The 13,673-nt window shown below is 41.1% G+C and overlaps 1 protein-coding gene across 1 annotated transcript in view; it reads right to left on the reverse strand.

Moving 5' to 3' along the window:
• Positions 1 to 13,673, reverse strand: part of LOC149278381 (EF-hand domain-containing family member C2-like) — a 52,443-nt gene that overhangs the window by 15,820 nt on the left and 22,950 nt on the right. Inside the window, exons 9-10 of the mRNA XM_089502078.1 lie at positions 8,523 to 8,665; positions 5,257 to 5,453 (exon numbers count right to left, since the gene is read on the reverse strand). Coding sequence (XP_089358204.1) covers positions 5,257 to 5,453; positions 8,523 to 8,665 — 340 coding nt within the window. The remainder of the gene's footprint in view (positions 1 to 5,256; positions 5,454 to 8,522; positions 8,666 to 13,673) is intronic.

The following is a 13,673-nucleotide window of genomic DNA, read 5'->3' on the forward strand; positions in this document are numbered from 1 at the left end:
GGAATAAAAGCGGATATCTACTGCTTGCAGCTGTATTTGCAGTTTAAACGGGAAGTCTCATGGAAAATAAAAATGTCATTCTTTGAACATTAAAAGCAGATCTGTATACAGAAATTTGAGTTAGCATCTACTGTGTAGAGTTAAAGATGAAGTCTTAAGAAAAAAAATATTTTTCTTCTTGAGCATAAAATTTAGTGCTTTATAAAGAAATATGGGTTAGCATCAACAAAACATGATTTTATTTAATTTGGCACCAATGAACTTCTTGTATCTATAGATTTCGAGGCTTCCATTGTAGGCAGTCAAGTGATATTTTATTATTATTATTATCTTTTATTTATATAGCGCCAACAGTTTACGCAGCGCTTAAAACAATACATAAATTCAAGGGATATGACAAGACAAGAATTGGCAGACTAAGACAAACCGATACATAGGTGGAGAGAGCTCTGCTCGCAAGCTTACAATCTAGAGGGAAATGGGGTGACAAACATACGGCACAGAGAAAGGGGTGAGAGATAGTGTGAGGTTGTATCAATGACAAGGAGGTTCTAGCAGCTAAGATGGTGCGGCTTCTCTGAAGAAGTGGGTTTTTAGATGTTTCTTGAAAGTCGGGAGGGAAATTACTTTCCCTGCTTTAATACCATACCAAGCTGATTCTCTGTGGCAATGCTAATGCTTGTACAATTAAATTGTTTGCAGCATAGGCGTTATTTTTTTTCATTTGGAATAATACATATTAAAGTACTCTCATGTGCTTTAATATGCATTTTCTTGAGTGTGGCTTTCAAGGGCAGTAAACTTAAGTAAGACTGATAATACCAGATCTATGGTAAGAACCAGTATTAAAATTACAGTGCTCTCCTTCTATATTGATATTATGCAAATTTGCACATTTTACCATCTGCCTTGATATAAGTTCATTGCATTAAATAGGTATGATGCCCATTTTCAATGAGCAAACTGTGTGACCAGGTCTGGGATCAAACCCAACACTGTCCTGTAGCACCTCTGGCACATTAACCTGATGGATCATAAAAATGAGGGGGGCAGATTATATCCAATAAAAGTACTCTACACAAGGTAGCATCTTTGTTTATCCCATTAAGGACAATGGGCGGTCCCTAAACCCATTGAAAACAATGCATTTCGAGCCCGTATATGTACGGGCTTTGTCATTAAGGGGTTAAATTAAATTAATGCAAAACATATGACTGCTCAATTAAATTCTGACAAGATGTTTTCTGTAGTACTAAATGGGAATGCGGTGAAGCAATCCCCCATATTACTCCAGACAGAACCAGTGCACGCAGTATTAGCCTACACCTACCCTCGACAAAAGCTGTGTTTCCTACACTCCTATTGTAATCTGATTTGGATAAAGTATTTCACTTATACAATTTCCAGAAGCATGTCTAAAAATCTTTCCATATCAAAACCAGACTGGAAAAAGAATTGGGTTTAAGCAGGATAAACTCATAAGGCAGTCAAATAATCTGATTAAGTGGCGGATATTCAATGGAAAGTCATCTCTACACATAAAAAAAAAGATGAAAAGAAATACAAAAGTCAGTATTTCTTAGACCAGCTCTCCACCCAGTGGTAGACTTGTGTGCTTGCTGTTGCTCTCATAAAATTGTTTTAAAGCACAACACAAAAACCCAGGTGAAGGAAATCATAGGAAATCTGTTATTAGTGGAGAAAATCAAAGTAACTATGAAACTATGTTTAAAAGCACATGCAATAAAAATAACCCTAAAAATTTATGTGTGCCATTTTTCCCTACAGCATGCTGAGCTGATACATGATGAACACCACAGTATTTACTGATTGACTGTTTAGGAGAACATCTGCAACAATATTCCTATATATTGGTTTATTATTATGATCAAAATAAAAGATGTCAAAATAGCATAATCAAATCAGTTTTCTTTCCTGGCTGCTTGAATCAACAATGAGCAATTTAACAACAAGGTGGAGATAACTTATTAGAAGGAATAATCATGCAGATCCTGAAAGGGGGAAGTTAAGTCATTTGCAATGTGGGGTTCCAATATGTATATATAGCTTATTTAAATGTGTTAACATAGCTACATTGTTTTATGTACTGTACTAAATTGTAAAATGTCAGATTTGGTAAAAGTGACAGATACTAGAATGATTTACAAAGGAGCAAGTGTAGGAAAATAGACATTATAAAACTGTGTTATTAAAATTAACCCATAATACCCAAAGTTTTGCCAGAGCACTGTAGGTATCCATAAAAGTATTATTTCACTTTTAAGCTACTGTTCATTTTCAGAGTTTGGTAAACTATATTTCGATATATATACCGTAATCGATACTCCCATAATCGACAGTAGTGGGCAGGCTGACCAAGAAAATCATTGAAATGCCACCTGTCCCATGGTACCAGCATTGTCCATCTCCAAAGAACATGCATAGTCTACCTGGTGTGAAGTTATGTGGTAATAGACATCACAATAGGTAACCAGCATGAACTATGTGAAAACTATTATGAGATGGGTGAGTTCTGCCTGCAGTGTTATGTTGAAGAAGGTGAATATATGGAACGATACAGTCTCATACTCCGGACCTACACTGGTCCACCAGGCATTTGCTTTAAATGAACCGTCATTGCCACTCATGCATGTAGACCAAAAACATTTTTTTTTATTCATTTTCGGTCTATTCGTTTTTTGATAATGAATTTTGTTTCCTGCACTTTCAGATCAGAATAAGTTTGGAGGGATTTTCTTCAAAAAGAAAAATTTGTTACTCTCACTTTTCCTATTTTCTACAACAACCACTTCCTCTTCTCTGCTTCCCTTTTTCCGATTCTGCTTCACCTTCTGCACTGCCCCATATCCAATTCTGCTTTTCCTCATCTGCTGCTCCATCTCCGATTCTTCTTCTCCTGGTCTGTCTTTGCTTCTCCTTCTGCATTCTTCTCTTCTCTTTAGAATATTTCCGCAATAGTGCGGTGTCTCCTCACTCACCATAGGGACAACCACTCCCCCCATTCCGCCAATGAGGAAAAGGTTGGCCAAGTGATTGGACACAATTTGGTCTATACACACACATATAAATACACACATTGCCCTCACTCACCCCTGCCTTTACACACACACACACACACATACCAGCTTACAAATACCTACACTGCTCTTACACACACCTGCCCATACACACACATATATGCATACACTGCCCTTACACAAGCTGGTCCATACACACATATACACACACTGCCCTTACACACCGCTGCCTTTAATCTTACACCATCTTCTGGGCATTTTATTTCTGTCACACACATATATACACATACACTGCCCTTACACTCCTTTCTCCCAACAAAGACCTTTCTCATCTTCCATCCTCCATCCAGTTGTGGGAGTGCGGGGTCTGTCATTTCAGACCTCTGCTTTAGTGCTCCCTTATCACTACGCGCCGGCTATTGATGCAGAGCGCGGGGTACGACGTTATATCCCAGCGCTCGGCATCAATTGCTGCGGCGTAGTGATTAGGGAGCACGGAAGCCGAGGTCTGAAGTGACAGACCTCACGCTCCCTAATGTTGGTCCGGTTAGAGGGGGATTGTGGTCTCCCAAACCAGCCCTGCTCATCGGACACCTCTTTCCTAGACCAGCATTCATGAATTCCGGCCCAGGGGAGGCAGCCTCTCCGCTCGCCCCATCCCCTATAGATACGCTGTTTTTAAGGGCTTTGTGGTGAATCACATTGCTGGAAGCAGCTAGATTCACTATGGGCTACCTGGAATGCGAGGACCTTGGGCAACTGTCCAGTGTGCCCATTCGTTTGGATGACAACCCTAATGTTGGGCTGGTTAGGAAGATCTGTGATCTCCACAACCAATCCTGCAGGCTGTAGCTGCCGATCGGGTGGCTGTGCGCACCCTTGCAGCTGGGCCGGAGTCGAGTGCCTCTCTTGTCTCACCCTTCCTACGGCCCTGAAACTATAAAGTAGATTCTTTTTTTGCCTAAGTTATTTATCCAGTTTCAACTAACTAATCTTAAAAAAAAAATATGTAAATGTCTTATAGAACTTAAACAAAAACATATTTTGGATATTTTTTTCAATTGAAAGTCAACATTGATTTGACTATGCCAAACTTGTTAAAATCAAGTTGGTTGTTTGTGTGCATGCAGAAACACAACAAAGGAATTAGATTAGTTGTTTCTGGCTAGGAAAATGTATTAATAAACCATGGAATGTCACAGGAGGGTAAAGAATGGCTATTATTCTGGTATTCAGCCTGGCAATGTTTTATAGATTGTGAATATTTTAAGATGAAACATAAACTTCTCTTATCTTGCAAGGTTTGTAGCCAAGCTCAACTTCCAAATGATGTTTATTTCTGAGCATTTTTCTTCTGTCAGGCATAAGCCAATGTCAATGCTTTGTGTGTATGAATTACCGTGAAATAACTAAAGAATGCAGAGTATTGGCTTCTCCAGTTACTGGGTATTAGTTATGCAATGGCTAACAGAGCCACCTCCCTCCCAAAAAATCAGTGGCTCTACAAATTCCCCCTTTTTCAGAGTGTATGGGATATAGACAGGGCAAGTAATTAAATATTAAATCCTCTGTTTTCCTTATACCTACCTTTCTACTTGATAGAAAACTGCTGATAGTTGTGAACGTTGTCTACTTCTGCTTAAGCACAGACAGTTGTTTTATTAGCACAGTAAATAGGCCAGTTGGACCCCTGGACCTACCACCCTAGGCCTAGTTGGCCTAGGTCTCTGTTGACACCCATGCACATATGTGGCCAATTTGCCCCAACTTATTTGTTAACGCATGAAAACGCGTATATCCTACTATAAGGGATGATGTTATTTAGGGTTATGTAATTGAACATCATATTAGTAGCTATTTTTGAGCAAGAATTAAGATCAAAATCATGTTGCAGGAATTATTGGTAATCTTGAATTAATGTGGACCTGGAAAAATGTTCCAAGGGTCTTTAGGCAAAAAGTAAGAAATGCATTACTAGTAGCTACTAAAAAATAAGAAAAATACCCCTCGTCTTATAATCGGACCTCAACTAGGTCTGACTATGAGACTAAGATCCAGATCCCCCGCAGCGATGCAGGGGACCTGGATCCTCCTGTCCCCCCCCACACACACTTACCGGTACTTCTGAGTCCCAGGTGCAAATTATTATTATTATTATCTTTTATTTATTTAGCGCCAACAGTTTACGCAGCGCAAAGTTAAGTAACAACTTACTCACCTCATTCACATTTTTTTCCATGTAATTGAAAACATATTCATCTGCGTCAACTAGAATCAAATTGTGGCCATTGAAGGTAACTCTGGCTCCAACAAAAAGGTCATCAGCCTTAAAGTATTCTGACAGCTCACTCTTGAAAAGTTCTTGTCCAGGTTTCTTAATCCGACATCTTTCCAAAAATTTACCACCAAGTACTCCTAAAAATGTTTTGAGTTATTGAGCTATTATTTATGTTAGTTTTTAGCAGAATCAACAAGTACAAAAACACATTTTGAGACTGTAGAATAAATATACCCCATATTTTGGAGGTTCATTCATATATTATTGGGGTGTAAATTCAGAGCAAAAAAAAAAGCACTGTTTTTAAAAAAGTAATCTAAAACAATGTATAAATTAAAAAAACCTTAAAAGTTGGATGTTTTTGTTCCTGAGCAACCACAGAATGTCACAACTTTGCAAAACTATACATGCTATAGTTAGAAAATATGTACTGTATATATTGATGCTAAAAAGGCAGATACCATTATAATGGCACTTCTTATAAAAGTACCCATAAAACCCTGAAACAGGGAATGTGAAGGGAACCAGTATAAGCTTAAACAGTGGCGTCGCTACAGGGGGGCAAGGGGGGGCAATTGCCCCCCCTAGGTTATTCCTTGCCCCCCCGCCGAATTTGTAACCACCCAGGACAGTCCTTGACTGCTAACGACGGCATGGTGCCGTCGCTAGCAGTCCCAGTCAGGTGCTGACGACGGCACCATGCCGTCACTAGCACTATCTTACCTTGACGGAGGTCTGTGGACCTTCATCACCACCTACCCCGGCGATCTGCCCCTCACACTGAAGGGCATCACCGGGGCCACCCGATCTGCCTGGTGACGTCTCGCGCAATGACACGTGACGTCACCACGCAACTTCATTAACAACTGACAATTGTCAGTTAAAGAGGTATGGGGGCATGCTGCTTAGATGCCTGTATCTCAGGCATCTAAGCAGCTACATACCCCCAACATATACTTTTGGAAAGGTAATCGCCTCACCTTTCCAACGGTATATAGATTGTAAAAAAAGAATAAAAAATATTAAGTTAAAAAAAATAAAAATGTAAAAAAAAATGATTTGGGGGTTTCTAAAGGCAGATAAAAAAAGATCAAAATTGCCTAGAGACCCCCAAATTAAATTATTTAAACATAAAGTAGTTTAACTTTAAAAAAAAAAAATAAGTTTAAGTATTCTAGCTAAATGATAACTGTGGTAGCCAATGTTACCACAGCGATCATATAGCTATAAAAAGTCACATTCCCTTTTTAAAAATGGCCGATACTAATTTTTAACCCTATGATCCCTTTGATCATGGGGTTAAATTTAGCCAACGGTAGAGGGAGGCATTTTTTGAAATCCTGATGAACTGCAAATATTATTAAAATCAGCCATTTAGCCTGTGCGGTACGTGAGTAAACATCTCATCGCTGGAGCGCCTTGCATTTTTACTGCAAAACTTATTTTTGCTGTAAAAGTGTTTTTTTTTTTCTCCCTTTACCATCATTTCTTTGGGATTGTAAGGGGAAAGAATGGTGTGTGCTTCTGTGAGTGAATGGAGATATGAAAGGCGTGTGAATGATCAGTAATTAGGGTTGAAGCCTTGACGTGGCATTACTGCTCACGTAGGGAGTTAAATTATGGCACAAAAAGTACACAGTGTTTGTGTGTATCATAGATGTATAATTGTGGAAGGGCAAAGATGGCACTAGCAGGATGTTTGAGCCTTGGGGAACAAGATGGCACAGGCAGGGTGTATATGGGACAAAGATGGCAAATCTTATGTGTGTTATCTGGGTGCTGGCCAGGTTCTATGTGGGCAGCGTGGTTGGGGTGTGCAACCTGTGATCTATCCCTGTAATTTAGGGGGTTTTAAATATACCTTTAATGCCGTGTTTTTATGTGAATTCCAATTGATCTGTACCGGCAAAGCTGGGTTTCTGTGTTATTCTCTAGATCCATATCTGCTATGCTATGTTTCCATACATTATTTATGTATACCTGCAAATACAGGGTTTGTATGTCTTGTTCAGTTGATTAATACCTGCAATGCTGTTTCCATGTATTTATTTGATCTATACCTGCAATGCTACATTTCATATATTATTATTGTATACCTGCAAATACAGGATTTGTATGTCTGATTCTGTTTATTTGATATATACCTTCAGTGCTGAGATCACAAGTGAATTTCAATTGATCTATACATGCAAAGCTGGGTTTGTGTGTTAATGTGTTGATCTATACCTGCTATCTGCAGCAGGGTCTAATATTTCTATATATATTTCTATATATATCGGCAGCAGGGACTAATATTAGGCCGTGAAATCATTTAGTGCAAAAGTTAAGGTATTGTGTTGTTTAAAGGATTTCAAGGATTAGTCGTACTAAATTGTGGCTTCAGGCTTCCCATGTTGAATGATCAAGTATTGTATTGTCCAATAACAAAAGTATCATTCCATAGCACATTACTTTTGGCAATATATATATATATATATATATATATATATGTGTGTGTGTGTGTGTGTTTTTTCAGTGGTATGATTTAATGGTGGAAATTATTAATGCCCCCCCAGTTTGACTGTGGTATCTTGTGTGCCCCCCTATATATTGTTTCTAGAGTCGCCACTGAGCTTAAATGTTTAATTAAAAATACACACTTGCTATTACATATGTGCTGCATGCATGGAATTACAAGCTAACATTGTAAAATAATATAGTACAGGCATCATGTTTTGCTTACTGTATTAATTTGTGCTAATGTGTAGCCTTAAATCATAACAAATACACGGTAAGCCCGACTTTAATTTCTAAATATATGCAAATATATTATGGTGTATCTTGTATTCATGCCAGTATGATAATCAATTTTAACACATACCTTGTTTCTTTGCTATTTTATCCATAACAAAAGTCACAGCTAAAGTAAACTTAAAAAATGTATTTTATACATTATTATATCATTATCTTTATTTGCATTTATATTCCTTGTATTTCACAATAGAACAAGAGACAAAACCTTTAGTAGTTTTTACACTCCTAAATTTTACATTACCTGACCTAGAACCTACAGTAACTTTTGTAATTAGAATGTCAAAATCAGTTCCATTTTAAAATAAAAATGTTATGCCTATTTTTAATGGTCTGTGGTAGAATGTAAAAGTCAATAATTAACCAAATAAAATATACACCAAGCCTGAATATAGCTAGACATTAATTTTGATTACCTGAGTTTCTTTGCGGTGGTTCAAAAACAGATATGGTGTCATCACACAAGAAATAGGATACAATGAACTTGCGATCCTCATCAATGGGATTGTTGGTGACAAGTTTTGCTACAAATCTGAGAACGTTGCTTTCAAGTCCATACCTAAAAAAAAGTAGGACAATGAAATAAATTTTGATGCATAAATCTGAACTATCTGACATAATAAAATGTACTGTTAAAAAGTTAAAAAAAAAAAGTTGTAAAAAGTTATTATCATTTAGAATGAAGAGATTTAAATAAAGCAATATGCACTATGCAAAGATGATTCTGTTTAGACAATGTATAACACAGGGGCGTAACTAGAAGCCTCAGGGCCCCGGTGCAAGAATCCCCCCCCACCCCAACCCAGTGTACCCCCTTCTCACACCATCTACCTCCTTCTCACACTATCTACCCCCTCTCCCCCCTTCTCAGGTTATCTACCCTCTCCCTCTCTTCTCACTATCTACTCTCTCCCTAACCACCCATTCTCACTATCTACCCTCTCCCTACCCCCCTTTTCACTATCTACCCTCTCCCTACCTCCCTTCTTACTATCTACCCTCTCCCTACCCCCTTCTCACTATCTACCCTCTCCCTACCCCCTTCTCACTATCTACCCTCTCCCTACTCCCCTCTTCTCACTATCTACCCTCTCCCTACCCCCCTTCTCACTATCTACCCTCTCCCTGCCCCCCTTCTCACTATCTACCCTCTCCCTACCCCCCTTCTCACTAGCTACCCTCTCCCTACCACCCTTCTCACTAGCTACCTTCTCCCTACCCCCCTTCTCACTATCCCACCCTTCTCACTATATACCCTCTCCCTACCCCCCTTTGTAGGTCACTTACCGGGCAGTCCTGTGGTGGGGGCGTGAGGCCTCTGTCTCGCTGCTCTGCTGTGGTGCGCATGGCTTCACTGCTGAGCGCCGGCATATGACGTCATATGCCGGCGCTCAGCGTGAAGCGCCGGCACCCGGGACAGACGGTTGCAGCGGCAGGGAGCAGAGGAGACAGAAGGGTTGCAAACGACCGCTCGGCACCCCTTGGGCCCCCCTGACTGGCAGACCTCCAGGGCCCGGTCGCAGCCACGACCCCGGTAGTTCCGCCACTGGTATAACATTTGTTCTAATGATAAACAGATATAGTATAATTCCACATACAATCTTACCTGTGGAATATTATACTCAAAAAATAGCTGGTGTTTATTCCTAGTAAATGGAAGAATTTTCCCTTACTATTAGCAAAAAAGGCCACAATAAGGCAGCTATTAGACTTGGCTTGTAAATTTCTGCTCGCCACTCTCAGCTTCTTATGCTGACCGCCCATGATGTCAAAAATATGACATTAAATCATCCACTTACAAATTCGGAGTTAAAACCAGTTAGAAGTGGTTTATTTCTCAAAATCCATAACCTATTATTTTTCCCTTGCTCACTATCTTATCTTCTAGCTATTGACATGAAGGAGATACTAACAAAAATTGAAAATGTTTGGTGTAATGGATCTCAATTTTATGAACTTTAGCCCGACTCGTCCAGCCTTCAAGCTTATAAAGGATGCATGCAGAAGTTGGTGGCACATAGTTACATAGTACATAAGGTTGAAAAAAGACCATCAAGTTCAACCCTTCTACCTAACCTTCCTACTCTTGATCCAAAAGAAGGCAAAAAACCCTAATTAAGCTACTTTGAATTCTGCCATCAGGGGAAATAATTCCTTCTTGACTCCAAAAGGCAATCGGATTTCTCCTTGGATCAAGAAGCTCTAAAATATTAATTCTATTTATAGCCTGTATGTCATGCCTTTCTAAGAAAATATACAGACCGCTTTTGAAGGCATCTAATGTATTTGATAACACCACCTCCCCAGGCAGTGAATTCCATACCTTTATTGTCCTTACTGTAAAGAATCCCTTCCTTTGTCTTCTATGAAATCTTCAATTTCAACAGAAATTTCACAAAACTCAATGCATAACCATACTTACATACTCCAACTTACAAGTTACTCACTAACATTCCTACTCCTGCTCTTACCTATTCTTATGGTGCTTATCAACAAGGTTTTACAGAATACCCCACATTTTCCCCTATTATTAAATGTCCACATCGTCTTTGGTCCCAGTGGAAAATCAGTTTACGCAAGCCACTTGCACTTGTCAATCACAAATAGTGTTCCAAATTAACCTGAGCAAAGTACTTCACTCATCACCTTAATAGTATTACAAAGAAGCTGTGAACACATTTTAAAATAACCAGAGGGATAAAAAAAAACAAGTAATAAATATATTTATTTTCACTGCGTGTGAAAGGAACAATGTTAAAGCCTTGCATAGCTGACAATCCTCAAGAATGCCATTGTAGCGAAGGGTATGATATAACATCAGGACTTCATTTATACAAGTATGTGCTCATACTTACACAAGTGCCTAATTATAAATATGACTGGCTATTGTCGCATTAGCAAAAGTGTCTAAACTTACCCTTGACAAGCATCTATGTAGCAAGGTGTCGCAAGCATTAGCAGCAGTGGAAATATAAACCTAGAATCGAGTTAAAATAATGCATGTGCTATATGGTTGTTTGCTTGTTATGATTGCTTGTTAGAATCTTCCAAGTCCTCTACTTGGTTATAGTCACTGGAGAACTTTTCACTTTAACCTCTAGCTAGGGTGACAACATGTCAATTGGACTTCATGTCCCGGGTCCCGGGCAGTCTCCATCCGGGACAAAGCATGGTAGGAGAGCTCCCAGCAGAGCTAGTATCCTCGGGTGGTACTTAAAGTTGAAAATTATTGAGCGGACAGGCTAAATTTTTTTATACATTAAGAAATGTGTAAAATGTTTTGCAATTTATTATACATGGTTAATAAGTTATATATATATATATATATATATATTAAAGTTCCTGCTCATTCAGAAAGCAATAAAAAAAGATGCCTAACATTTATAGAAGTATTTCCGTTTTATGTTACCAGTGAATGTTTGCGTAAATACTGAAAAATGCGGTGGCAAATAAGTTTTCGCCAGTCCCAAGCATAACTTTGATGAATGGCAATTAGGAAATGTGGTCACCCTATCTCTAGTGTTCCATTGATATACAGCATATACGTATAATGCTTAGGCAGCCTTTAGATACTTATCCTACACTGAGCTCTGCTAAATAGGAACTGTAGTCCACAGCGATTTAATGCTTACAACAGTATGGGGGTGCATTTATAGTTAGATTCAGTAATTCCAGTTGTAAATCTATTAGAAACTTCTAAATTTGAACAGGTTTCACAGTAAGCTTCAAGCAATTTTTAAACAAAAATAAAATGTGAAAATAATCTATACACTTTATCGAAAATATGGGCTTGGAAATGTTCTTTTTGGACAGTTTGCAAGGTCAGGACTCGCGTTAATTTGGTCTTGGTATTGTCACGACACAGCGTACAGAGGAGACTCCGTAGTCAGGTAGGACTGGCAGGGATGGTCCAGAGAGCCGAGGTCAGGATACCGGAGAGCAGGATAGTCAAGGAACAAGCCGAGGTCAGGATACCAGAGATCAGGATAGTCAAGGAACAAGCCGAGGTCAGGATACCAGAGATCAGGATAGTCAAGGAACAAGCCGAGGTCAAATACAGGAATCAAGCAGGTAAACGCTATCTGGGTGCTAGCACAGGGCATAGACGACCATCAGAAGGCAAAGTCTCAGAGTTCTGAAGTCTCTTCAATAGGCACAGGAAGTTAGGCACTAATTGGAGATTTCCCGCCAAATTTTCAAAGTGCCGTTACGTCACTTCCTGCGTGGCCATCTTGTGGTTGGCGATTCCGTAATCTTCCCATATAGGTTGGGGTAGTACCTGCCGGCGCCACTGGGTGGCGTACAGAAGAGCGAGTCCGGACTCCAGAGAAGGACGCGTCTCCCGGCTGCAGCTGCTGGGAGGATCTCGTGCAGGTAGGTGGTCTCCCTCTTCCTCGCGGCGGCTGCGGCTGCTGAGTAGAAGCGGGAGGTCTCCCCCTTCTCCGTGGTGGCTGCGGCTGCTGGGTAGATGAGGGAGGTCTTCCTCTTCTGCGCGGTGGCTGTGGCTGGGACTGCCGTGCGGGGGCAGGGGGTCTCCCTCTTCCTCGCGGCAGTTGCGGCTGAGGCTGCCGTGCAGGGGCGGGGGGTCTCCCCCTTCTTCGCGGCGGTTGCTGCTGCTGGTCCGAAGCGGGGGGTCTCCCCTTTCTTCGCGGCAGCTGCGGCCGCCGGACCGAAGCGGGGGGTCTCCCCCTACCTCGCGGCTGCTGCGGTTGCTGACCGGGAGGTCTAACCGCTGGGGCCGTGACAGTACCCCTCCTCAAAGGGGCGACCTCAGGGCGGCCCCTGTTAGAGCAACTCCGCCCTCTAGCCAGGAATGCACGCACAAGGTGAGGAGCATGAAATCGAGCCTCCGGTACCCAGGAACGATCCTCTGGGCCAAGTCCCCTCCAATGAACCAGATATTGGAGACTCCCTTGTTGCCTGCGAGACCTCAGGATAGCTTGAGGAGTACGTCCCGAAATATCTGTGGCTGAAGTCTCCGAAACAGAGGATCTGGTCGAAAAGCGGTTGCAAACCAGCGGCTTTAATAGGGAGACATGGAAGACTCGAGGAATACGGAGTGTCCTAGGCAGAGAGAGTTCATAGGCGACAGGGTTCACCCGGAGGACAATCGAGAAAGGACCGATAAAACGTGGTGCCAGCTTCATGCAGGTACCTCGTAGACAACCACACTCTGTCCCCAGGAGAATAGGCAGGATTCCTAGAACGCCGTTTGTTGGCTTGGAGTTCCTGTCGCTCACCAGCCAATTCCAGAGCCCTCCGCACCGAAGCTGCGCCGTTGGACTGTGGGTGGTATGCGGAGGAAAAGGCCAGGGTGACACCCAAGGCTCTAGTGAACTCGCGCCAAAAACGTGCAATAAACTGAGTGCCACGGTCGGAGACAATCTCAGTAGGGACTCCATGGAGGCGGACGATCTCCCGCATGAATAAGTCAGCCAACACCGAAGCCGTGGGCAGTCTCCTCAAGGGTATAATATGCGCCATCTTAGAAAAGCGATCGACGATCATGAGGATGACAGTATATCCCTTGGAGTTGGGTAATTCTACGATAAAGTCCATGGCAAGGT

Source organism: Sceloporus occidentalis, unplaced genomic scaffold, assembly GCF_023333645.1.
Source record: "Sceloporus occidentalis isolate IW3139 unplaced genomic scaffold, rSceOcc1.0.p SCAF_192, whole genome shotgun sequence".
In the NCBI taxonomy this organism is placed as follows: domain Eukaryota; kingdom Metazoa; phylum Chordata; class Lepidosauria; order Squamata; family Phrynosomatidae; genus Sceloporus; species Sceloporus occidentalis.